General features: G+C 43.5%; 1 protein-coding gene across 3 annotated transcripts; it reads right to left on the bottom strand.

Annotated features, from left to right (window-relative positions):
• Positions 1–243: 243 nt before the first annotated feature.
• On the bottom strand, positions 244–26,025 carry LOC109926913 (SERTA domain-containing protein 1-like). 3 transcript variants are annotated; one of them, XM_020526778.2, is made up of 3 exons: positions 25,914–26,025; positions 10,990–11,078; positions 244–2,851 (listed from the first exon to the last, which is right to left on the bottom strand). In XM_020526778.2, exons 2-3 carry the CDS (start codon positions 11,001–11,003, stop codon positions 2,062–2,064), a joined length of 804 nt encoding a protein of 267 aa, XP_020382367.2. In that variant the 5' UTR covers positions 11,004–11,078; positions 25,914–26,025; the 3' UTR covers positions 244–2,061. The 3 variants fall into 3 exon arrangements, with proteins under 3 accessions (XP_020382367.2, XP_020382368.2, XP_048474361.1); XM_020526779.2 differs by lacking the exon at positions 25,914–26,025 and adding an exon at positions 15,661–15,765; XM_048618404.1 differs by lacking the exon at positions 25,914–26,025 and adding an exon at positions 15,665–15,698.
• Positions 26,026–27,846: the final 1,821 nt, after the last annotated feature.

The raw sequence follows: 27,846 nt of genomic DNA, 5'->3' as shown, positions 1-27,846 counted from the left end.
GCAATTTCGGTTTTCATTTCTGATTTCTACCATCTGCACTTCTTTGGTTTTCTTCCACCCCCACCCAAACATTTATTTGTTCTTGAGAGTAAGAACCATCCTGCGACCCTTTAACAAGTCAGATCTTGCATTCTTGAGGCACAATGTCAAGGGGTCAGAGGTGAAAAGTTGTCTGACCAAGAGAGTAAACCATTGAACTGTGAGAAATGACGGCCAGGAACCAAAGAAACAACGCAGGAAACATCAAAAGGCAAATGTTTATTGTTCTTAAATTAATTCTGTATAGCTCAAAAGCAGCACAGTGTAATTTTGTTATTTAGGTAATGCTGACAAAAGCAGGCATGGAAGAAAGAAGGACTGGAATGACCCACATGTGAACAGATTCAGGAAGGGCCTGGGCACTAAGGGGATAAAGAAAGGGAACAAAGCCCAGCTTCACTGTTATAATCTGAGTGTCTCCATGATTCCTTGGTGTTTGTTCCTTACAGGAACAGAGCCAGCAGAGCCCATGTCCTTTCGCACCCAAGATTAAGCCCCAAAATCTTGCCTGGCTGCTCAATAAATACATTGGATGGATCACTGTTGGTCATGAGGTTTAACGCTGGCACACTCTGCCCGCAGTGTGTGCCAGAACAATCTGCATCCATCCCACCTCCAACAGGAAGATGGCATGTGACATGTCCCCTTTGGGTAAAAGTTATAGCATTGAAAAATATTACCAGTGCCATCACTGTCAAAAAGAACAGGCAGTGACAGGCAGAGCACCTCGATGAGGGGCAACAAGGGGAGAGGAATAAAAAAACTTGTCAGACACTGTGGAGCCCACACCCCAGGGAGAATCAGGGTCTATGAAACCTATACCCCAGGAAGAGCTGGGGCCTGTGGAATATGTGCCTCAAAGAGACTCTGGTTATGAGCAACCCATAACCATTGAGAGTCAGCACCTTTAGGAGAGGCAAAAAAAAAGCATTGCAAAATAAATAGATCAAATGACATTGCATCTTTATCCAGACCCTTGTCGACATTTGGCAAGTGTTCAAATGTTAACAACTTGGAGTAACTAAGGCATGCAGAGGACAAAATATATACACACATTATATGTACAGAATCTCAGTATTAACATACATACAGAAAAGTTAAAATTAGGCATGAGCTATTCAACTGGGCATTAGAAATATGGAAAATGGGAGAGGGGAACTTCTCTTTAGAAAAATAATGATGTGAACTTCACTAACATGCCTTGCTCCCTGTACATTGTTCTTCTGCACGGAACTCCGAGATCCGTATATAGCAGCAACTTTCAGAACTAGAAATTGATGCTGCAAGCAGTGTGGCACATCAATTGCTGTGCATGGACCCTCAGCACAGCTACATGCGTGCAAACTTAGAGGGAATGTTGCTGACAAGGATAGAATTTCTTACCCATCTCTAATTGTGCTTGAGGTGGTGGTGAGCTGCCTTCTTGAAACTTCGCAATCGGTCTTATTACCAATTAATTACCCCTCCCACTATGGTGGTGCTTGGATGCACACAAGTAGGTCATCTGCACCTATTTCCACAGCCCAACCGAACTCTCTATTCACTTTGCTTCTGACATGAAGGTAATGAGCAGACCACCTCTCCTGTCAGTATCTCAGAAATTTCACAGAGACGGGCCATTCGGCCCAACTGGACTATGCTGGTGTCCATGCTTCATATGAGTCTCCTCCTACCCAACCTCATCTGATTCTATGAGTGCAAACTTTTATTCCTTTGCCTCCCTGTGTGCATATCCAGTCTCCATCCATGTGTAGGATTGTCTGCCAGCAGAAGCTAAAACTGTCTTTTCCTCAGGGGAAAAGGTATGAGCCCAGTGGCTTTAAAGTAGGGACTCTTATAGAGGAGAATGTTCAGAGGGCAGAAACTCCGCAAAGAGAAAGAGTTGTGGGGGGCGGGGAAAGAGTGTGGTGGTGGTGGAACAGCAGCCCAGGGAATTCTTATCGAAGTCTTTTGGGTTTTGGAACAACACCAGTTAATATTCCAAAAGTTTATAAAAAGGGAATAAATCCCCTGCACAAAGTGTCAACCGACAAGAAGATCCATTAGATTTTCTAACTCAGTAAAGTCTGTCCGGCTGTTGCGGGGTTTTGCCGAAGGGGTGCCTCGTGAAGCTTTGATGGGCTGGATAGTGGGACAGGCCCCAGCGGGGAAGCCCTGCTGGACATCATACATTGAGGTGTCAATGTCTTCAAAGATTGCGTCGAGAGAACCGTCGATGAGGAAGTCATCCGAGTCAGCAATTTCAAAGGCCCCGAAGATGGAATCGGGGGGCTTGGGCTCCGCCCGGGGATCCGGGCTCGCTGGCTTCAGCGGCAAGAGGTGGTCATCTTCGGGAGGAGCTTGGCCTGGAGGGGGGCTCAGGTCCTCCACAAAGTCCAGGTCCTGAAGGATGGTGGAGATGGCAGAGGACAGTGAGCTGTCGTTACCAGAGAGGAGACAGAAGGGTGCCTCCGTGAGGCTCGGCGATGGTGCCCTGGTAAGGTTGTTGTTTAGGTCAGTTATCTCCTCTCCCATCTTGGAGACAGGTTGGTTGGTACCGCTGGTGGGTTGCTTAGGTGGCTGCAGTGGCATCTCGTTGAGCATCTCATTGCGGCCATTCTCCCAGTGGATCTCCGCTTGCAGCCTGCGCAGGGTATTGGCGATCAGCACTGAGCGGTGTAGGTTGCGCTCAGCCAGAACACAGTTCTGATGCAATTTAAGCAGCGAGATGTCTAGCAGCGTGCCGCAGTGGAAGGTTTGTGGGGTGCATTCTGCTGCAGTCTGCCCATCATCCTCGTGGCCTTTCCGCTTCACTCCTTTCCCCAACGGGAAACTGCACAAAACAAAAAGACACTAATCAACCCTCAGAACAGAAAATGCTAAAAAAAATCCTCACCAGGATCAGGCAGCAACTACGCAGAGAAGTGGAGTAAACATTGTAATCTTTCATTATAACTAGGAAAACTTTGAGATTTAGCAATTTTTAACGCAAAGAGACAGAGACAAAAGCAAGGCGAGGGAAAGAAAATTAAAGGGAGAGATTTGTGATAAAGGTACGAAATTCCGTAAATATTCAGCAGGTCTAAAAGGATCTACTGATAAAGAGAGAGTTTGAGGCTTTAGTTCTATTGGAAGGTCATTAATCTGAAATGTTGATCTACCAATATTGCCAGACCTGCTGGGTATTTCCAGTGTTTCCTGTTTTCAAAACACAATCTCAAAATATCATTTAAACCAAATGATGGAGAGTGCAGGAGTGACTAATGGGATGATGCTGGAAAGCAAAAGGAGATGGTAATGGGACAAGGAATAACGAAGAAAATTTGGTCCAAGAAGGGAAGTGGGAAAAGCAGAAAAATTACCAACAGCTCTTATCTTTGGGAAATCAGAGCTGTAGTTATTCTCAAGTTGTTGAGCACAATGCTGAGTCCAGAAAGCTATAAAGTGCCCAATTAAAAGATGGCATGATGTGATTCAGGTTTGCGCTGAGCTTCACTAGATCAGTTTGAAGAGGCAAGGACAGGACAGGAGTGGTAAACAATCAAAATCTCAGGGTCACACTTGCAGACTGAATGAGGTATTCCATAAAACGGTCACCCAATCTGCGTTCAGTATCTCCAGTGTAGAGTGGTTGCATTGTAAACAGGGAATATAGTATACCACATTTTACCTGTTTGGGGTTTTTGAGGCTTTGGTGAGAGGGAAATGAGGAAGTGAAAGGTCAGATACAATCAATTAATGAAGAAGGGTGGGAGATTGAAGGCTCTAGCCTTTCATCGAGAACGCTGCAGCTCCCGGTGACCCATAGAACATAACAGTGCAGTACAGGCCCTTCAGCCCTCGATGTTGCGCCGACCTGTGAAACCAATCTGAAGCCCATCTAACCTACACTATTCCATTATCATCCATATGTTTATCCGATGACCATTTAAATGCCCTTAAAGTTGGCGAGTCTACTACTGTTGCAGGCAGGGCATTCCATGTCCTTACTACTCTCCGAGTAAAGAACCTACCTCTGACATCTGTCCTGTATCTATCACCCCTCAATTTAAAGCTATGTCCCCTCGTGCTAGCCATCACCATCCGAGGAAAAAGGCTCTCGCTGTCCACCCTATCTAATCCTCTGATCATCTTGTATGTCTATTAAGTCACCTCTTAACCTTCTTCTCTCTAACGAAAACAGCCTCAAGTCCCTCAGTCTTTCCTCATAAGACCTTCCCTCCATACCAGGCAACATCCTGGTAAATCTCCTCTACACCCTTTCCAATGCTTCCACATCCTTCCTATAATGTAGCAACCAGAACTGTACACAATACTCCAAGTGCGGCCGCACCAGAGTTTTGTACAGCTGCAACATGACCTCATGGCTCCGAATTTCAATCCCTCTACCAATAAAACCTAACACACCATACGCCTTCTTAACAACGCTATCAACCTGGGTGGAAACTTTCAAGAATTGATGCACATGGACACCAAGATCTCTCTGCTCATCCACACTACCAAGAATCTTACCATTAGCCCAGTACTCTGTATTCCTGTTACTCCTTCCAAAGTGAATCACCTCACACTTTTCCGCATTAAACTCCATTTGCCACCTCTCAGCCCAGCTCTGCAGCTTATCTATGTCCCTCTGTAACCTGCAACATCCTTCCGCACTATCCACAACTCCACTGACTTTAGTGTCATCTGCAAATTTACTAACCCATCCTTCTACACCCTCATCCAGGTCATTTATAAAAATGACAAACAGCAGTGGCCCCAAAACAGATCCTTGCGGTATACCACTAGTAACTGAACTCCAGGATGAACATTTCCCATCAACCACCACCCTCTGTCTTCTTACAGCTAGCCAATTTCTGATCCAAACCGCTAAATCACCCTCAATCCCATGCCTCCATATTTTCTGCAATAGCCTACCGTAGGGAACCTTATCAAACACTTTACTGAAATCCATATACCCCACATCAACCGCTTTACCCTCATTCACCTGTTTGGTCACCTTCTCAAAGAACTCAATAAGGTTTGTGAGGCACAACCTACCCTTCACAAAACCGTGTTGACTATCCCTAATCAAATTATTTCTTTCTAGATGATTATAAATCCTATCTCTTATAATCCTTTCCAACACTTTACCCACAACCGAAGTAAGGCTCACTGGTCTATAATTACCAGGGTTGTCTCTACTCCCCTTCTTGAACAAGGGGACAACATTTGCTATCCTCCAGTCTTCTGGCACTATTCCTGAAGACAATGACGACATAAAGATCAAAGCCAAAGGCTCTGCAATCTCCTCCCTAGCTTCCCAGAGAATCCTAGGATAAATCCCATCCGGCCCAGGGGACTTACCTATTTTCACACTTTCCAGAATTGCTAACACCTCCTCCTTATGAACTTCAATCCCGTCTAGTCTACCCACTGCAATACTGTCACTCAGTCCAGGAGGTTGACCCCAGTCTATGTTGAGGTAGATCAGTCAAGGTGCTAGAACTAGCATCAAAGTAAAGATCAGCCGGTCATGGAAGTGCACAGATTTACACCAGTTAACAACTGGATAAACTGAACCATTGTTTTCTGTCACTGACCACTAAATCCATTTCCTTGTTATTGATCCTGTCTCTCTTCTTGGCTACTGAGTCTGAACCAAATGTTTTGCATCTTCAGCACCCTATTTGAGACAGAGGCGTGCACTTATTCTCTCCATCAGGAGGACTACCTGTTTCTACCTGTCATATCGCCAATCTCTGCCCATCAGCTTCTGAAACCCTCATTCACACCATTCCCTACTTTCAAACTCAACTGTTCAGTGTACTTGTAACCTAACCACCCGACAGCCTATGAAGTTCAGTGCTGTCATAAGTTGAACCAAATGCCATCACCCCATTTTTGTTGACTTACATTGCCCGTTACATGCTGGTGGATAGAAACCAATTAACAAATACTCTGAACAAAGATTATAAAAGAGATTTTTTAAAATTCCATTGACCATCTTTACAGATATCAAATGGAAAAACGTAACTTAGAAGAATGAATTATTTACAATGGATGTTCACCCACATGTTGCAGATCCATCAGCATATCATTATAGAAATACTCTCCTGATTTCTAATCAACTAGGTAGCAAGTTCAGTTGGAGGACTTCCTACAACTGAGTTCCCATGATCACGTAACACCAATTACTTTGCATTCCAGACAGAGAGGAGATCTTTCACTCCTTATGGATTTTCAAAGTCCAGGGTTTTGCCCAAATCATGCACTTATGTCTCCTGCAGCTGCTGGCTCGCTCCACGACAACATCCTATCTTTTAAGCTGCTGTGGTTGCCTTAGGTCTGCACTGTACATGTCCCTAATTAAACTCTTTGCTGCTCTCTTTTACTTCAGGAGGCTTGTCTGGTTAAAGTGGTGTTGCCAGTTGGTGTGGCTAGCTATTCAACTGCTGCATGCCTACTCCAATTATTGCTGGAAAAAGAAAACATATGGTGCAGTGTCGTTTTTAGCTGGCAGAAAACACTGTTTATAAATGTGTCTTTTCTGATCGACAGGATGGGACAAGTCGACTCCCACAGGAGTTGGTGCTGAAGCCTCAATTTTTACTATTTACATCAATGAATTAGAAGAGAAGGGTGAAGGCACGGGAGTTAAAATTTTGCATAACCGCTGAAATAGGAAAGTATTAAGAAAATATAATAAGGCGTTTGCTGATGGATACGGATAGGTTTGAGTAAGTGGGATGGTGTACAATGGGAGAAAATTTGAAGTTGAGCAGGAAGAGTGAAAAAACAAAACATTTCTTAAGCAGAGAATGACTGCAGAATTTTGAGATGTGAAGTGATCTAGCTGTTCTGATTCATGAAAACTTTGCTACGGAGGTACAGCATGCAAGAGGCTAATGGGATGCAATCCCTTTATTACAAGATGAATTGAACGTAAAGAAAGAATGTTATGCTTCAGTTACACAGGGAATTGGTGAGACCACATTGTGAATAGGGTGTGCAGTTTTGATCTTATTTAGAGAAGGATGTAAATTCATTGGAAGTGATTCAGAGGAGATTTGCTAGATTGACACCTGCAATGAGTAGGTTAGATTCATAGAATCCCTAGTGTGGAAGCGGGCCATTTGGCCCATCGAATCCACACTGACCTTCCAAAGAGCATCCCACCCAGATCCACCCCACTACCTTATCCCCGTAACCCTACATTTTCCATACCTAATCCACCTAGCCTGCACATCCCTGGACTCTACAGGGCAACTTAGCATGGCCAATCAACCTAATCTGCACATCTTTGGACTGGGAGGAAACACATGCAGACATGGGAGAATGTGTTTACAGTTGCCCGAGGGCGGAATTGAAGCCAGGTTCCTAGCACAGAGAGGCAGTGATGCAAGCTGCCGAGCCATCATGCCACCAGGCTGTCTTACAAGGAAAGGTTGGACAGTCTCGTTTCGTTTCTACTAAAATTTAAAAGAGTGAGCAGTGACTTGACTGAAGTAGACGAGATCCTGAATATGGAAAGGATATTTTCTCTTGTAAGGGAGTTCAGAACTAAGGGACACTGTTCTAAATATACAGGACACCTTTTTAGGTCCAGAATGAGGAGAAATTTTTTCAGGGTTGAAGGACTTGGGAACTTTGTTTCAGAAGGTAGTGGAAGCAGGGTCATTGAATATTTTTGAAGGCGATAGTAGATGGTTTTTAATTAAGAATCTAAGAGTACTGCAGATACTGCAAATCAAAAACAAGAACAGAAATTTCTGGAAAAGCTCAGCAGGTCTGAGTTCTGAGGAAGGGTCATTGGACCTGAAATGTTAACAATGATTTCTCTTCACAGCTGCTGTCAGACCTGCTGAGCTTTCCAGCAATTTCTGTTTTTGCGTAGATAGCTTCCTGCTAGGCAAAGGAATCAGACTTATAGGTAGATGAGAATGTGACATTTGGAATGCAAACAGATCGGCCATGATCTCATTGAATGTTGAAGCAGGCTCGAGGACCAAAATAGTTTACTTCTGTTCCTATTTCATGTTCATATGATTAAAACACATGCACTACACAATGATGATAAGAGAGGGATTCTTTATTACATTGATCGTGAATCTTGATAGACAATAATGGGAAAACTTAAATTAAATGAACAAACAAATTACAAATGATGAATGCCCAATTTTGCGGATCCATGAGGATATTGTTGTAGAGCTTAACGCCTGATCTCTAACCAGCTGGGTAATGAGTTCAGTTGCAGAAGCTCCTACAGTTAATTTCCCATTACCACGTGACACTGATGACCTTGTCGCCCAGGCCAAAAAGAGAGGTATTGCTTCTCGGAGTTTGTTGCACTGAAGTTTTGTACAGATCATTCAATCAGGTCTCCTCTACCACTTCCCAGCTTTCTAGTTTCTGTCAGTGACTTTGACCTTCACCAATTATGGCCCTGACTCTGCAAGGCTAACCCACGAGTCAGGAACTCTGCACCAACTCCTGGCTGCTGCCTTTCTCTCTGTCCCCATCCACACCTCCCTCCTCCTCCTCCTCCTCTCTCACTGAGGGATGTGCCAGTCAGCCTGGCTAGATATCCAGTAATTGCACACCAGTTTCAATTCCCCTTCCTGGTTTTCTAGCCAGCAACAGGAGCATCCTACTCAAGTCCTGACTTTCTGCTCCTTCTTCTCTGTCCCTTGCCCATTCCTCTGGATCTGCCCTCTGGCCCCAGCTTGCTAAAGACACTGCTCCCCTGTGGGAAGAGGATCAAGGGAGCTTATATTCTGTTCCTCACCATCACTATCTGTTGTCAGAAACTCTGCTAGAAATGCATGTTCCTTTAATTCTGGTCTTTCACACACCCCCCGTTTCTTTCACTCCACCATTGTTGGCCATACCTTCAGCTGCCTGGGTCCTAAATTCTTTAATACATCCTTAAACTTCTCTTTCCTCCTTTAAGACATTTCTTAAAAAATGCATCATTTTTGATCACCTAGTGTAATATTTCTTTCTTTGGCTTGGTATTAACTTTTGCCCAATTTATATTTCTGTGAGATTCCTTGTGGTGTTTTATGATACAAGTGAGAATCATTGCTCGCTTCCAGTGACCGCTGGCTGTCTAACGACCTTCACTGAGCTGTGTGCAATTTAGCATGGACAAAACCATGTGGAATAACCACAAAAATGCAATCATGTTGAGACCTGCATCTCGGAAGCCACTCAACATTTACTGTCCTGAGAACATTGAATCAACATCTAGTGTTAGACAGGAACAGGCAGAGGTGGCAGGTTTCTTCCCCTGAAGGACATTAATGATACAATTAGGTTTCAAACAACAACCTCACAATATTTATTGCCAATTTCAGTTTAGTTCCCAAAATAAAATGTAAAAATATTGAATTCAATTTTAGAATTTGTCATGGTAGAATTTGAACTTATGAGCTCAAACTTGCTGACCCAGTAACAGAACCACTAGATTACTGTACCCTAAAACAAACTTTGCATTTATAGAGGGTCATAGAATCCCTAGTGTGGAAACAGGCCATTCAGCCCAAGAAGCCCACACCAACTCTCCGAAGAGCATCCCACCCTATCCCTGTAACCCTGTATTTCCCATGACTAATCCACATAACCTACACATCTGTGGATGCTATGGGCAATTTAGCATGGCCAATCCACCTAACCTGAACATCTTTGTACTGTGGGAGGAAACCAGAGCACCCGGAGGAAACCCACACAGACACACTCCAAACAGACAGTCACCCAAGGCTGGAATTGAACCTGAGTTCCTGGCACTGTGAGGTGTGTATCAACATCTCTGAGCAGGCTGAGAAAAAATAAAAATCAAATGAATTGTGAAATAAATGAGACATAATAAAATCAGAACATATCCAAATGTATTTCCTTTAGGTCCTCCATGGAAATAAGGAACCACACAATTTGCACCAGTCACAGAATGGCATTTATACAAAACAAATTCATCAGTAAGACGAGTTTACTGAGCTTGTGTGTCATTCTAAAAAGGGGGAGGATTTAACTAAAGTACTGAAATCTGTAATATTTCATAGTGTAAAAATTACTAATTGGCAGAATTTCCCTACATTCTAGGTGTAGAAATAACCAGTTACCAAAAACAATGCAAAAAAGATGTCATGAATTCATCTTTTGTTAACTCCTGGGTTCTGCCATATTCCTCCTTGGCTACTTGCTGGAAGCTGCTAAAGTAGAGGTACAAAAGTCCAGCATTGATGAGACAAAATTTTGCTATTCCCTATATAACAATTTCAAACCACCAGATGTCCCAAAGTGTTTTACAGTCAATAAAATACTTTGTGTCATCACTGTGTAATATAGGAATCATGGCAACCAGTTCATGAGCAACAAACTTACACAAGCAGCAATATAATTTTTTTTTAAAATATTGAGTCAGGGTATTGGTCAAGGTACAATGGAAAACTCTCCAGCCCTTCTGTGAAATTGTGTCATAGGATCTTTAACGTCCACCCAAGAGGGTAGACAGGACCTCTGTTTAATGTTTCATCCAGAAGGTGGCTCATCTGACAGCGCTTCTTCTGTACTAAATAGGAGTGTTGGCCTAGGCTTTGAACTCAGATCCTGGTGATGGACTTGAAGCTAGGAACTTCTGATTTAGATAGAAGGGCTGATCACCGAGCCACAGCTGACATTATGTAGCCTGCAGGTTTTTAATAATTAAATTACTTTTATGTGACATTCCAAACTAATGGGGAGTAAATCTTGACTGTCCACAGGCAAATTAAGCTTCTTGCTGTCTCAAGAACATCTTGCTGGATTATTCCCCCCCTCCCCACCCCATTACAGGAAGCAAGTGTCCTGACAAAGGAAGGGGATAAATTGCAGAATAAACACACAAGCTCCTTTCTCTTCAAGAAATGGATAGTTATTCATTTCTGACTGCTCATTCTACCTACTTTATACAAGAATCAATTTTGCGTCCAAAGTTTTTTTTTAAAAACACACCTGATTGCAGCCATTGGCTGCTTCTGAAAGATTCACAAACCAAAGAGTTGTCCGTGCTTCTCAGGCCTTATCTTCAGACCCATTCACACCTAAAAGCAAAGGGGAGAATTTGGATTAGTTTGAGTCAGGTTGCAAGGTATGCATAGAAAACCAAGCCATTTGGCTCCAGGTGAATCTATACCAACCTTTATGCTGCACATGAGCTTCTTCCCAATCCCCCTTTACCTAACCCTATCAGCAAATCATTCTACCCGTTTCACCCTTATCAAACTTCCCTAAAACAAATTCATTTCTCTTACCTCATCTACTCCTGGTGATAGCAGTTCTACATTCTCACCAAAGACTTTCATTGAATTCCTTATTAGATCGATGAATGACTTTTATATTTTTTGTCCCTTGTCTTGGTCTCTGACAGAAGTGGAAATATCATATCTGCATCTACCTTATCAAAAGTCTTCATAATTTTAGATCAGCCCACAGCCTTCTCCTTTCTAAAAAGGAGAAAACTTTAGTTCTTCCCAAATTCCTATGTAATTATTTTATTAAATGGTACCTAACTTTGCCACATGATTGGCAACAAAATCTTTCAGGGAACTCTGAGGAGCGCCGAGGGGATGAGGTTTTAAGAAAAAGTGGTTTAATTAAACCAGAAGGGAATATCAAAGCTAAGAGATTATAGACACTGATATAACAAGAAATTTTCTGAAGAAAAGTCTAGACCCGAAACGTCAGCTTTCCTGCTCCTTTGATGCTGCTTGGCCTGCTGTGTTCATCCAGCTCTACACCTTGTCATATCAGATTCTCCAGCATCGGCAGTTCCTACTATCTCAGATTACAGATACTGTAGCTTTAGGAATAAGTTTTGCCAGGGAAAAATCCTTGCCCCAATTCAGAAGGTTAGAGTGAGACTTGAACCCCGCTCCCCGATCAGACTTAACAAGAACCCAGGCAGGACTGAGGATATCTGCATTGTTGGAGGCGTCCTCTGAGAGATGAAAATGTTAAACGAGTCCCTTTGAATTTACTGGACTGATTTTTGGGACCTGAGGATAAATTTGCTAGATTTAATCGTCCCTAAATAGTTGCATCAGCCATGGTATAGACTCAAGAATATCAATCTGGACCGATATTCACGTGTCATTCTGTGCAGAATGTCAGAGGTGACATTCGTTGAATGAGACTTTAAAGTGAGGCTCCCTCTGTTCTTTATTCTTGTACAAATCTCAAAAAAAAAGAGATTTCTCCAAACTCTCGGCATGTATTTATCCCTATTCAACATCTTTTTCCATGGCTGGGAGTTAAGATCAAGAAGGAATAATCTCAGGATACGAGGTAAGCCATAAAATGAGAAATTTCTTCATTCAGACTGTTGAACCAGCGGAATTCTTTACTACAGATGGCCGTGGAAGCAAAGTCACTGAAAATGTTGAAGAAGGATAGATTTCCAGAGAATAAGTATTACAGAAAGAAAGCAGAATTACGGCATTGACTGAACATCAGCCACAATCATGTTGCTTGGTGAATCAGACTCATGAGCTGAATGAGAGATAGTAGGAACTGCAGATGCTGGAGAATCCGAGACAACAAGGTGCAGGGCTGGATGAACACTGCAGGCCAAGCAGCATCATAGGAGCAGGAAGGAAGGGTCTAGGCCCGAAACGTCAGCCTTCCTGCTCCAATGATGCTGCTTGGCCTGCTGTGTTCATCCAGCTCTGCACCTTGTTGTCTCATGAGCTGAATGGCCTATTTCTATTCTTATTTTCTATGTTTTTATCTCGGAAAATAAACCAGATTCTCTGCTCATTATCAGCATGCTGTTTGGGGAGCTTGCTGTGTCTCCTACATTATGATTATGACCAGACTTCAAAAGCACTTCATTGACCGTAAAACACTTTGGGAAGTCCAGCGATTGTGCAAAGCTCAATAGAAATGAGGAACTACTTTTCCTGTGGTTCCATGTTACGATAAGGGACACCAGGATTGAGCTTTAATAGATTGTGGGAGACAATCTTAATGAAGTAGCTCCTGGAAGAGACAGAGTTGCCTAGAATCATGGAATCCCTAAAATATAGAAACAGGCCATTCAGCCCAACAAGTCCACACCGACTCTCGAAGAACATTCCACCCACACCCGCCCGCCTATTGTGTGACAGTGGATTTCCCTTGGCTAACCCACCTAATTTACACACCCCAGGTCACTATGGGCAACTTAGCATGGTTAATCCACCCTAATCTGCTCATCTTTGGACAGTGGAAGGAAACCTAGCACCTGGAGAATGTGCAAGCTCTACACAGACAGTAGCCCGAGGCCGGAATTGAAACTGGGTCCCTGGAGTAGTGAGGCAGCAGTGCTAACCAATGAGCCGGTTCGTATTTAACTCATTGCTGCCCTCCATACCTCGTATTCCCCAGCATTCCCGTGACAGGGAAACTAACGTGCCTCCTCTTTCCCTGCCCACCCCAGCAAACTATAAGAGCAGCTTGAAGTGACCGTCTCAATCTCATATCACTGTAGGTGAAGGACCTGAAGGACTATAACAGTTCGTGTAGGTAAGTTGTAGCTCAGCCCTTCCTTCCTGCTCCTATGATGCTGCTTGGCCTGCAGTGTCCAGCCCTGCACCTTGTTGTCTCGGATTCTCCAGCATCTGCAGTTCCTACTATCTCTCATTCAGCTCATGAGTCTGATTCACCAAGCTCCGTGAAGACAAATCAGTTAACGTTTCGAGTCTGGTGACCCTTCCTCAGTTCTTTCGGTTTTTATTTAGTTCACGTAGGTAACTCGCCATCACCTTCCCCAGGGCAATTAGAGATGGGCAATAACTGCTGGCCCAGCCACATCCTATGGGTATGAATTAAAAGGTTACAAATTGCGGCTACTTAGAGTGTTTGCAGTGCCATCACCCTAGATAGATCAGGTTGGATGATCAGTCTCTCACAGTGAGCATAGAGTCAACTGCATGGAAAAAGACCCTTCGATCCAACTCGTCCATGCCAATCAGGTTTCCCCAAATTAAACTCGTCCCATTTGCCTGTGTTTTTGTTCACAGCCTTCTACACCGCAACACTAATTAAAGATCGGGTGTGTTTCTTTTACCTCGATTAACAGTGTTCCTATGTACAATAAAGAAGTGCATTATCATTTGCCCTGCGAACACCTCCCTGTAGCAGTGCAGAATAAGCAATATATTACACCTCTATCATTTACAACACATCCTTACAGCGTATAATTCAAACTCCTCTTTACAGCGTTGACTCTCAACAAGGTACCTGTATGAGAAATTAAAACGACTCTCATGGATGCCAGCTGATTCTCAGTGAGTAGCACTTTTGCTTCAGGAAGTTGTGGGTTTAAGCCCCATCCCAGAGTTCAACAATAACAGCCTTGCTGCGATACTGAGTGAGTGCTGTTCTGTCAGAGACGTTGAATTGAGGTCAGACATTCCCTCTGATGGACGTAAAAAATCCCATTTCAAACGAAGGAAAGGGGTCCACCCGATATTCTGGGCCAACATTTATCCCACAAATCAATATCACAAAATATCCTGTCGTTTATCTCGATGCTGTTCTAGGGGCCTGCAGTCTACATATTGGCTGTCCGTAGACCCTATATTTAAACAACATACATCACTGGAGTGCTGAGAGATAAACTGAGGGTGTCTCCTGTATAGAGATTTTTAGTTCCTGTGGGACACCTACGGGGCGGAGGACAGTGAAGTAGATACATAAATGGGCTTTATATCACATCAATTCCTCGAGCCACAGATCACTTGATTCTCCATCCGAGGGTTCAGATTCCGGTTTCAGTCACAGACCGAGGGGGCGTGTCTCGTCCATTGCGACACCCCTCGCCGTAGAAGGTACTTGTAAACTAGCGTGAACAACATTAATTAGGGTTAAGGGAAATCTGAAAAAGAAGGGTTGCAACCGTTCCAGGAAACAGGGAGAAAGACAGACAGATAGTCAAAAAAAAAACACTGGAGGTTTCCAGAGACAAGAGAAATGGACCAATTTAAAGGACGAGTACGATTTGTCTAAAATAGTCAAAGATGCTCTCCTGACAGAGCCTGTACGGTGGAAGTTGAGAGACCCTCCACCTCCTGCCCAAATAAAAACCAGTTTCGCCTATAGCCACTCAGAACGGGATCTACAGACACGTCCAGCCCTCAACACCGAAATCTCAGTTTCAAATCCTCCTAAACCACAGTGATATCTCGACCTGACTGATCGCGGAGAATGTTAGGCTGGGCTTTCAAAGCAATTTGTAGATAAAACCTGGAGCAGATTTAAAACAAAATCTCCCGCTCTATAGAACAACTTGGAATGTGGAAACCCCGAATCGTCAGTGACGGAGACACAGATAGATAGATATACAGCGAGAGAAGGAAAATCTCCACCGCCTTAGTCACAATCCCAAATACAGAGAGCACAAGAGGACATCAACCTGGAATTTCTTGACTGAAAAATTGCGCCTTCCCACTGCCCCCGAAGATTTAAGCTAACCACTATAAAGAGCAGAGAAACAGGCCATTGGGTCCAACTTATCCATACTAACGTTTTAGCGCCCTCCAATCCTGCCAGGATTCCTTCATTCAATCCAATGTTCCTTTCAACTTCACTTATTCACGTAACTTCTCTTCAAAACGTGTCAAGAATATAAAAGACTTTACATACCTACCAGGGTTACCCCGAACTGCTGGATCAGTGCCGACTAGTTCCTGTCAAACAGCAGCTGAGAGAGCCCTGCCTTCCCATCACATGATATAGAGTAAAGCCAACCCCCACACACAGGAAGTGAAACTGAAAGTGAGCCGGCTCGATCCCTCCCTCTAACCGGCAGCGGCTTATTCACTGCCGTTCAGTCACACACTCAGTGACCCAGAGACGGTACCCTCCTACTCATCAAGCGGCACAGGAGATAGTTAAAAAACAAATTATTCCCGAATTCATAAACTGGCAGCTTAGCTACAATCAGAGCCCGTTCATTCCAAACAAGTAACCTGGAGGTGTCAAAAGATTCAAATCCCACCCGAGCAGTTTGTGAATTCATAAAATCCAGCATTTTTAGGCATCAGATTTTAAAAAAAAACTAACTAGTTTTCAGGGTCCTTTCCCACGGCGTGACTTCAGAATCAGAGCTCTCGGGGCATTCTCTACACAGAGAAGCCCTGACTGCCACAAATAGGAGCAGATTTCAGAATAGCTCGGAATCAGAGGACCGCTGGACGGAGGGTGGAACTCAAGGAGTTAATGGAACGACGTAAATTTCGAACTGGCTGAGACTATGGACCCGTGGGGGCTGAGCGAGCAGCCTACACGCGAGTCACGGCTGACTCATCCCATATCACGATGATAGAACAGGATAATTAACAAATAATCAACCCAGCTGCGAGTGTTCATGGCTGAGACATAGGGATGCTTGTGGGTGAGAGTATCAAAGGGCAAGGATTACAGATGGATGAATGGGATGTAAAACAGCCACGATCTTAATGTTAGAATAGGCTCTTAGGGACGAATGGCCCCATCTTATTCCTCTATTGCAAAACCAGCTGTCCAGCCAACTGTGCTAACTGACCCCTAATGCCGTATTATCTAAAAGATATTGGAGAGAATACAAAATACATATTTATGGGGATAACATTGAAACTGAGAGGCTCAATCTATAATGAAAGCCTGAAGGATTCCTTACGGATCTTTACAAACAGGGGGGCGATGGCCTAGTAGTATTATCGCTGGACTGTTAATCCAGAGAACAGATAATGTTCTGGGGACCGGGGTTCGAATCCCGCCACGGCAGATGGTGGAATTTGATTTCAATAAATATCTGGAATTAACAATCTAATGATGACTGCGATTGTTGGAAAAAAACCCATCTGGTTCACTAATGTTCCTTTAGGGAAGGAAACTGCTATCCTTACCTTGTCTGGCCTACATGTGACTCCAGACCCACAGCAATATGGTTGACTCTTTATGGCCCTATGGGCAAGAAATGCAGCCTAGCCAGCGACGCCCTCATCCCATGAATGAATAAAGAAGGACGGAGGAATTTTAAAAAAACATACTGAAAATCGGAACATGTCGGGGAAGGGGTGGCAAACCTGACTTCATTGTTCGATCACCCCGTGTCTTTGATTTCACTGACCGGTTATGTGGCCTTCAACCTGATTGGAACCAAGAATGGAGCTCGGTAGGAAAGGTGTAGAGCTGGATGAACACAGCAGGCCAAGCAGCATCAGGGGAGTAGGAAAGCTCAGGGTCTAGACCCGAAACGTCAGTTGGCCTGCTGTGTTCATCCAGCTCTACACCTGGTTATCTCAGATTCTCCAGCATCTACTATCTCGGTACGAAAGGTGTTTTCATTGGCTGCCCCGCCAGTTCACTGAAAACATGAGGGAGCTACGTGAATTTTACATCGTGCACTCAGAATCTAAGCAATGGCTCATTTCAAACTGAAATGTGGTAAAATCACATCTGGAGCTGTGTGAGATTTTGGTCTCCCTGTTTCAATAAAATATATTGAGATCTGTAACTCAGAAATAGATATGACAATGCTACAGCAGAGAAGCAAGCCAGACAGTTCGGTTACTCTACACATACCTTTTTTTCCATTTCATCCATCTCACCCCTTAAGGGCATCTTTCTATTGCTTATTCTGTTCTGAACTCATCTGGTTTCCTTTTGAAAGTATCTAAGCTATTTGCCTCAACCATTTGCAGTGATGGCTGTTGAAACATTCTGTCTGCATATACTGTGCCAACACCAATTTATGTTCTTTTAAAAAGCTCTATATCAGATTGTATAGAACATGGGCTGATTCATGTATACAGTATTGTGTAATTTTGATCTCCATATTATGAAAAGATTTTATATTGCCAGTATTATAGGTAAAGTCGCCATAGTCCTGTCAGACTACAGGGCTGCTCTCTCATTCAAGGACAACTTATGACAGTTTAACCCGAGGGCCACCACACCTCAGGAGAGGGGAGAGGTTGAGAAGGAGAGTCCTTCAATAGTAACCTCAGATGGTGCAGGAATTGAACCCGTGCCATTGGCATCGCTCTGTATTGCAAAACCAGCTGTCCAGCCAACTGTGCTAACTGACCCCCATTGCCATATTATATATAAGATATTGGAGAGAATACAAAATACATATTTATGGGGATAACATTGAAACTCAGAGGCTCAATCTATGATGAAAGCCTGAAGGATTCCTTATGGATCTTTAAAATTATAAGAGTTTTACAGGGGAAAAGTGGAGAATTTTTTTTACAACTTGTGGAGATCAAAATTAGGGTTTATAAATATAAAGTAGACATTAGTAAATCCAATGGGGCTTTCAGGGGAAACTTTTTTACTGACATGGCATTGACAATGATCACTCAATACCATTGAGGTTGTTGAGGCAAACAGCACAAATGTACTCAAGAGTAGGCTGAACATACAAGGTAAAGTGGAATAGAAGGGGATGCTGACAGGATTTCATGGGGAAAGGTGAGAGAAGCAGAAATAAAAGCACAGATCAATTGGGCCCAAAGGGTTATTTCTGTACTACAGACTAGATGTATCAGGTCTCCTCAAAGAAAAAAAGCCCCAACTTGAAGCTTTGCCAATGGATGTCTTCTTTATCTTCAGTCAGCTTCTCCCATTTTACTTTGGGTCACCACAATGCTGGTCAATTATCCTTCTCTATTTACTCCTGTCAGACACCCATTTTAATTCCAAACCCATTGTATTTTCATTTCTTCACCATAACTTTCCACTTGGTCTCTTCTTCCTAAGAGTTTCATCTTAATCACTCAGAATCATAGAATCCCTACAGTGTGGAAACAGACCATTCAGCCCACTAGTCCACACTGCCCCTCTGAAGAGTATCCCACCCAGAATCATTCCCCTGATTTCCCATGTCTAACCCACCTGACCTAAACATCCCTGGGCACTATGGGCAATTTAGCATGCACATCTTTGCATGTGGGAGGTAACCCATGCAGACATGGGGAGAACGTGCAAACTCTGCAGTCACCCGAGGCTAGAATCGAACCCAGGTCCCTGACACTGTGAGGCAGCAGTGCTAACCACTGAGCCACCATGCCACCCACCCATTTCATCACACTTCCCCTCTCTCATTGCCTGTCTAACCCATGACCATGACATCTTCTCATCTCTTGTCAGCCACTTCTTCAACACAATCTTCACTCCCATATTCTGGTTTCTGATTTTCTTTCTTATTGTTCCACATCTCAGCATCCTAATAGCATTAATATCCAGTCATAGCTCCACTTCTTCATCTTGCCCAAGTTTATGCATTCTATAACTTGGCTGGTCTCATAGTTGCCTTGTACATTCTTCCCTTCAGTCCAGCAACACTTAACTATCCCATAAAATTCTACTGCACTTCTTCCAATTTCTGATATGTCATACAGCATGAAAACTGACTGTTCAGCCCAACATGTCCATGCCAACTAGGTTTCCTAAACTGAACTGGTTGCATTTGGCCCATAACCTCTAAACCTTTCCTATCTATGTACCTGTCCAAATGGCTTTTAAATGTTGTAATTGTACCCACCTCTACCACTTGTCTGGCAGCTCATTCCAACCAAAGCTAATTTGTAGCTTACTTTCCCAAATAGCTGTAACCTTTCAACTCATCTTTATAAATGACTTGGATGAGGAAGTGGAAGGGTGGGTTAGTAAGTTTGCTGATGACACGAAGGTTGGTGGAGTTGTGGACAGCGTGGAGGTTGCAATGGGACATTGACAGGATGCAGAGCTGGGCAAAGAAGTGGCAGGTGGAATTCAACCCAGGAAAAGTGTGAAGTGATTCATTTTGGAAATTCAAATTTAAATGCAGAATATAGGGTTAATGGTAGGATTCTTGGCAGTGTAGATGAACAGAGGGATCTTGGGGTCCATGTCCATAGATCCCTCAAAGTTGCTACCCAAGTTGATAGGGTTGTAAAGAAGGCGTATGGTGTGTTGGATTTCATTGGCAGGGAATTTGAGTTTAAGAGCCATGAGGTTATGCTGCAGCTCTATAAAACTCTGGTTAGACCACACTTGGAATATTGTGTTCAGTTCTGGTCGCCTCAATATAGGAAGGATGTGGAAGCTTTAGAGAGGGTGCAGAGGAGATTTACCAGGATGCTGCCTGGACTGGAGGGCAGGTCTTCTGAGGAAAGGTTGAGGGAGCTAGGGCTTTTTTCATTGGAGCGAAGAAGGACAAGAAGTGACTTGATAGAGGTGAACAAGATGACGAGAGGCATAGATAGTGGATAGTCACAGACCTTTTCCCAGGGTGGAAATGACCATTACGAGGGGGTACAATTTTAAGGTGATTGGAGGAAGGTATAGGGGAGATGTCAGAGGTAGGTTCTTTACACAGAGAGTGGTGGGCGTGTGGAATGCGCTGCCGGCAGTGGTAGTGGAGTCAGATACTTTAGAGACTTTTAAGCAACTCTTGGATAGGCACATGGAGGATAGTAAAATCTAGTAATATGCAGGGTAGTTTGATCTTAGTAGGAGGAGATCGGCACAACATCGTGGGCCGAAGGGCCAGTACTGTGCTGTACTGTTCTATGTTCATGTGTCATCTTTGTAAATATTTTCATGCTCTTTCTTCCAATGCTTCCATATCCTTTCTATAGTATGGAGATAGGAGTGTGCATAGCACTAAGTGCACCCTGACTGGGATACTATACAAGTAGAGTATAACTTTATTACTTCTGATTTATATATCTGTAGAAATATCACATTGGTATTTTCATTGTTCTAATGATCTGCAATGCTACTTTTAGTTCTCCAACATTCCTAGATCTCTTTGCTGTTCTGTCAGTTTCAATTTCTATTCCTTATTTTCTAAGCCATGTGATTTCCCTGTGTTTCCAACCAAAGCGCATCTTTACAGTAATCTATGTTAATTTGCTAACTGCAAACTTTCTAATGTCTTCTATTTTGTTGCTTCTTTCTCAGTGCTAGTTGTACATCCATCTCCTCTAAATTTGATATCAGCTGCAAAATATAGTATTGAGTTCCTCATTCCAAAGTCCAAGTTTTTGCTTTCTTTTTTGGGCAGTTTGCCATGCATTCAGCTAATTAATCTATGTGGAGTTGGATAAATCTTTATCACAAACTATTGTGTGATACTTAATTGTAAGAACTGGAACTGCAGATTACAGAAGGGACAGGGATGCAAGGTGTTAATAGGATAACTGACATTTCTACCTGGAGGAGTTTGAAGGGATCAGTGGGAGATGTAAGTGGAGGAGAGGAGCCTACACATGAGTCAGGACTGATTCACTCCACTCTTTCACAAGGAAAATTACATAGTTGAACACAGAGCCCCCGTCAGCCTAACTCTGGAATTCCCTTTCTAATCCTCTCTCTCCTTTAAAGATTTTCCTTAAAACTCTCTTTGAGCACCTTTTTGATCACCTGTCCTAATATTTCTGGTGTTGCTCAGCGTTAGTTTATGCTTGGGTACATGGGGATATTTTTATCAGCACTCTGTAACTGCAGATGGTTAAGGGAATAATATACGATGAAGGATTGGCTGCTCTATTCTTTCTTCATAAAAGATAAGAGAAAATATGAGGCAGTTGTAGAATGCATATCTATAGCACAGTTCCTGACCACTGGATGTTTCAAAATATTTTACAGTCAATGAACTATAACAAGGACTGCAGTTCAAAAAGTATTGTAGGAAACAGGATAGGACATTTGCTCACAACACGCTTCGATAATCAGGAACAAAAACAGAAGTTGCTGGAAAAGCTCAGCAGGTCTGGTAGCATCTGTGAAGACAAAATCAGAGTTAACGTTTCAAGTCCAGTGACCCTTCTTCAGAAGCATCTGCAGTTCTTGCGGTTCTTATAGCTGGGAGAGACGTAATGTCTAGATTATCTGTTTTTATGATGTTGACTGAGAAATATATAGTAACCAGAACACCAGGGATAATGCTCTGATTTCCTTGAAAATAATATCACAGTATTTTTTTTTTTTAAGTGTCCCCAAAAAGGAAAAATGGAGGCAAAGTTTGTTCACTCATCTGAAAGATGGAAAAATCAGCAGTGCAGCATTTCCTCAAGTTTTTCTGGGCACCCAGCCTCCTAGTTCAGAAGTAGGTACACTATCACTCCACCACAACAGCTGCACTTCCACATAATACAATTATTCATAGATGGTTATTACCTGGTACTTATGTGGCACAAATGTTACTTAGTATTTACCAGTCCAAGCCTGAATGATGCCAAGGTCTTGCTGCTTATAAAGTGGACTGCATCAGTACCTGAAGTGTCATGAATGGTGCTGTATGTAGTGCAATCATCACAAACATTCCCACTTCTGATCTTATGATGATAGGAAGGTCATTGATTCATAGAATCCCTACAGTGAGGAAGCAGGACATTCAGCCCATCGAGTCCGCACAGACCCTCAGAAGTGCATCGCTCCCAGACCCCTATCCCCGCCCAACTCAAACTCTGTAATGCTGCATTTCTTATGGCTAATCCACCTACACTGCACATCCCTGGACACTGTTGGCAATATTAGCATGGCCAATCACCTAACATGCACATCTTTGGTCTAAGTCAGAAGTCTCACGCCACCAGGTTATAGTCCAATAGGTTTATTTTTTAAAAAAAAATCACAAGTTTTTGGAGTGCTGTACCTTCGTCAGGTGAAGTGACAAAGGAGCAGCACTCCAAAAGCTTGTGTTCTCAAATAAACCTATTGGACTATAACCTGATGCTGTGAGGCTTCTGACATTGCCTAGCCCAGTCCAACACTGGCATCTCCACATCATGGCATCTTTGGACTGTGGGAGGAAACCAGAGCACCCTGAGGAAACCCATGCAGACACCGGGAATATGTGCAACCCCACACATACAGTTACCCGAGGCTGGAATCAAACCCAGCGCTAACCATCGAGCACCATACCAACAATTTTCCACATTTTTGAACAACTGAAGATGATTGGATCCAGAACACTATCCTTAGGAATGCCTGCAACATTGTCCTGGGTTAAGATGACTGACCTCAAAACACCACACCCAGTTTAGTTTGTGCATTGTATGACTCTAACCAGTGGTGAGATTTCTTCCTGATTTCTCTTGACTACAGTTTTGTTATGCCACCTTCAGGCTACATTTGGTCAAATACTGGCTTGGTATCAAGAGCACTCATCCTCACCTCATCTGTTCTTTTTGGACTAAGCAAGACTTCATTAGGTCAGGAACTTAGTCACCCTGGCAGAACCCAAACTGGGCAGTGAACAGGTTAACATTATGTAGGTGCCACTTGATAGCACTGTCAAGACCCCTTTCAACACTTTGCTGATGATGAGAGTAAACTGATTGGGCAGTAACTGGGTGGGTTGGATTTGTCTTGTTTTTTGTGGTCAGGACATACCTAGATTATTTTCCACATAACACTGACATTTACCCAAATTGGGTATTGGAATACCTTGGATAGGAATGCGGCTAGTTCTGAAGCATAAGACCCACAGCTTTTACCATAGCCAGTGTCCCACTCAGTATCCCATGGTAATATTGTGGCGGGGAATATTGTTATGGACTAATGTATCTGTGATGAGTAGATTGGTGAAGATGAGGTAAAGTAGGCTTTTCCCTTTTATTGGTTCCATTGCCATCTGCTGCAGACCCTGTCTAGTAGCTACGTCCTTTAGGACTGCATCAGCTCAGTCTGTGGTACTACTGAGCTACTGATGGAGATGGTGATCGAAGCTTCTTGAAATTGGTGCTCAACAGAGAGGAGTACTGATTCATCAGATGAGATGGAGGAAGGGAGCAATAACGGGTTACGCGCAGGATGTTTCCTTGCCTAAGTTTGCCATAAGGACTTCATGGGATGTGGGTCAATGTTGACAACTCCCAGGACAACTCCTTTCTAACTGTATACCACTGTGCCACCAACACTGGGAATAGTGATGGCGGTGTCTGGGACATTGTCAGGTATGGTTTGATGAGTGTGACTGTCAGGATGTTATTTACTTGTCTATGGGTCGGCCCTCCCAATTGGCTGGTGGTGCCATTGTTGTTTCCAGTGCCTAGTTTAATGCCAGATGATCATGCAGTTTCACTTTTTTCTTAAAAAGTCATTTGGTAGAACTGAGCAGCTTCTCTGGCCACTTCAGAGGACAATTGAGGCAATCACATTGCTGTGCCTGGAGTCACAGATTAGGGTAGCTGATTAAGAATCATTGAATCCCTACACAGCAGAAAGAGGCCATTCAGCCCATTGAGTCTGCACCTACCTTTCAAAGAGCATTCCACTCGGTCTCAGGCCCCTACCCTATCCCTGTAAACCAGTATTTACCATGGCTAATCCATCTAGCCTAGATGTCCCTGCTCACCACAGACAATCTAGTGTGGCCAATCCACCTAATCTACACATTTTTGGATCACTAGTAAACCAGATAAAGTTTTATTGTCTGTGCTAGGATTACTTTTAATTATATATTTTGTTAAGGAGCAGGTGGGAGGAAGAGCTGATGGTCTAGTGGTGTTATCACTAGACTGTTAATCCACGGACCCAGATAATGTTCAAATCCCATCACAGCAGATGGTGGAATTGGAATTCCATCATTAAAAACTCTGGGAATTATTGAGTCTAGCGATGACCATGAATTCATTGTCGATTGTCAGGAAAAGTCCATCTGGTTCACTAATGCTCTTTAGGGAAGGAAACTGCCTTCCTTACCTAGTCTGGCCTACATGTGACTCTGACCCACAGCATTGTGGTTGACTCTCAACTGGCCTGGGCATTTAGGGATGGGCAATAAATGCTGCCTAGCCAGTGATGCCCTAGTCCCGTGAATGAATACGGGGAAAACAATTGAATTTAAATTCCACTAGTTGCTGTGGTGGGATTTGAAACCCTAATTCCAGAGATTAGTTTGGGCCTCTGGATTACTAGTCCAGGCCATGATCACTATGCCACATCTTTCCTAATCTTGAGCTTTGTTTATTGAATCCCCTTGTATTTAATTAACCATTTATTTATACTTTAATCTACATAGTTTTGATTAGATTGATTGGGAAAAGAGTTGAGACCATGAAGAGAAAGAGAGTCTGGAGGGTGGGGGGGCTAACCAATACAGAGGGGCAACGACAGAAAGGAGGTGGGGGAGCATTAACAGAAAGGGGGCGTCGAGGGCAAAAGAGAATGGAATGGGAGAGAAAGGGATAGAGAAGGGGACGTGGTGGTTAAGATTGCTGAATAAAGTAAAATTGAAGTCTAGCAATCTAGGCCAATACGTGAAAACCTAGCACCCATGAGGTATTGGGAACATGGAGCACGGCAGTGACAGGCACAAGACAGAACGGAAAGCCGAACAGTCGCCGTCACTCTAGTCTGACCTACTTTGGTCACTGGCGACTCGGCTGCGATCTGAGCATTGAATCCACTGAGGGGCCGTACCTCAGGAACTTTCACTACGGATGCAAAACTTCCAACCTGCTTTGATTCTAACCCCATTCCCAGAATGTTTCTCTCTTTCTCTCTCTGTCTGTCTTTCTGAACGGTCCCGGCAGAGTTAAACTGGAGAGGAGGGGACAAGGTCGGCGCGGAGCCTGCTGTATTCGTCACGATCCCGAAGGCGCTCTCTCCTGCCAGGCTGAGCGATGAATCACTCGCTATTTACGAAGTCGTACTCACGCAATTCTCACCGCCTCTTACCTTCTTCCTCTCGCTCTCCCCCGCGCGCCTTCCTCGTCTCCACTTTTCTTTTAAAAAAATAAAATACCAGAATCGCGGGGGTTCCCAGCACTCTAGAGCTTTGGGGAAATTGGATTTCAAGTCAAAGTAACCGCTCTATTAAGTTTTTAAAAAGACCCCAAGGAGCAGTGATTCTTCCCTTGCTACAAAAAGTATCCACTTTGAAAAGATAATGAAACTGACACTTTGTAACTCACCCGCTGCGTCCAGTCAGCGCGTTCCGCTACATTGTAACCTCTCACTGTGTCAGTTTCACTCGCTCCGGACAGTGTCAGCTGCTCCCGACCGTGGACCCGGATCTAGTTGCTGGGCAACACGACGGGGGCGGTATTACAGGAGAAGTCCAGGGGACGGGCAACTAACGCCCTCCCAACCGGGCGAGAACGCCTGCGCACGAAGCTGTCGCCGTCTCTGTGCCTTTTGGGAGTTGTAGTTCTGATAGTGTCAGAGGCCTTGAGGACATCGACACAGGAGGCCATTTCATCCCCACGGGGGTGATTCTTTTCTCCAGTTAGGTCTCACGAGTCTCTCTTTTAGAAGTGTAAGTCTTTAACGGCTCCAAGGGAATGCCAACACGTTATAAAGCCTTTTCCTGACGGCAACAGCTTTCTAAGGCTGATTTAGACTCCTGGTAGATAAGGTAGAATCATCTGGACTCAAAACGTTAACTTGCTTTCTCACCACGGATGCTGCCTGAGCCACTGTGATCTCCATGTTTTATTTTCAGTTGAGACCACAGCCAGATAAGCCATGATTTTATCAAATGTAAGAGCAGGCTTGGAGGACTGAATGGCCTAGTCCCGCTCCTGTACTCACTCATCCAAATTACCCTTCAGGATTTTTGACATCCTTCTGGTGCTGTCCAAAAGCCGTTCTTCCAGTGTGAGCCGAGATAGTACAACCACAGTGTAAGTTAACCATCTCAGCCCACCTGATAGCTACATACATCCATCTTCTGGCAAGTAAAATAAACAGCACCCAGTGATCAGGAATGAGGAGTTTTGCCAACTTTTCCTCCTGTATCTCAAGGAAACTGAGATCAACCTTAACATTGAATTTAAATGAAAAAGGGGGAAAATGTCCCTTTTAACATCTAGGATGTGGGCATTCTTGGCAAGACCACATTTGTGGACCGAGAGATAGTAAGAACTGCCGATGCTGGACCTAGTTGGCTTTCAGAAGGTGGAAATGGAACTTTCTTGTCATAGTTCCTAAGATAATGGTGTTCTAACTATAGTAATAGGAGGGGAATGGTAAAATAAATCCAGTACCTCAAAAGAAACAGTGACATATGAGCAAGTCAGGTTGGGTTTCTTTGATTTATTTGGTTTCTCCTTTCATGGGATGTGGGTGTCCCTGGCAAGGTATTGCAAATCACCCTTGAATTGAGTGGCATGCAAGGCCATTTTAAAGAGCAGTTAAGAGTTATCCACATTGCCACAGGCCTGGAGACACATAGGCCAAATTACACAAAGAACAACATTTCAGAGAGTTGTCCAGCATAGAAACAGACCCTTCGAGCCAACTTGTCTATGCTGACCAGATATCCTAAATTAATCTAGTCCCATTTGGCCCATATCCCTCTAAACCCTTCCTATTCATGTACCCATCCAGACGGCTTTATTGAAACCAGACTTCAACTCCAGATTTTGGAAGTTTTTGCATCAGAAAACAGTTGAGGCAGGGTTACTGAATATTTTTAAATTAATGGTGGATAGATTCTTGTGAAGCAGGGGTAATCAAGGGTTATTAGGTGTAGATGGCGATGAGCAATTTGAAACACAAATAGTTAAGTCATGCTCTTATTAAATGACAGAGCAGACTTGAGAGGCCAAACAGTCTAGTTCTGCTCTAATTTTGTATATTCAAGTTTAATTAGTTGAATTTAAATTCCACCAGAAGTATTGAACTTGGAATTATTGTTTGTGAGGAACAGGTTATGGTTAGGCTTATTTTCCAAAACTCTTCAGCACTGGGATTTCCCTCAGGGCATGTCTGGACCTGTTGGAGAGTGATTGCTAAAGACTGATTGCTCTGATTAGTCAGCATATCAGTCATTGATATATCAAATGATTACATGGGTGATAGTAGGTGAACTCGATAAACCTTGGTCTTTTACATTACTTTTCA

This window comes from Rhincodon typus, chromosome 39 (genome assembly GCF_021869965.1).
Source record: "Rhincodon typus isolate 14 chromosome 39, sRhiTyp1.1, whole genome shotgun sequence".
Taxonomy (NCBI): Eukaryota; Metazoa; Chordata; class Chondrichthyes; order Orectolobiformes; family Rhincodontidae; genus Rhincodon; species Rhincodon typus.
This window is presented reverse-complemented; position numbering and strand designations above follow the sequence as displayed.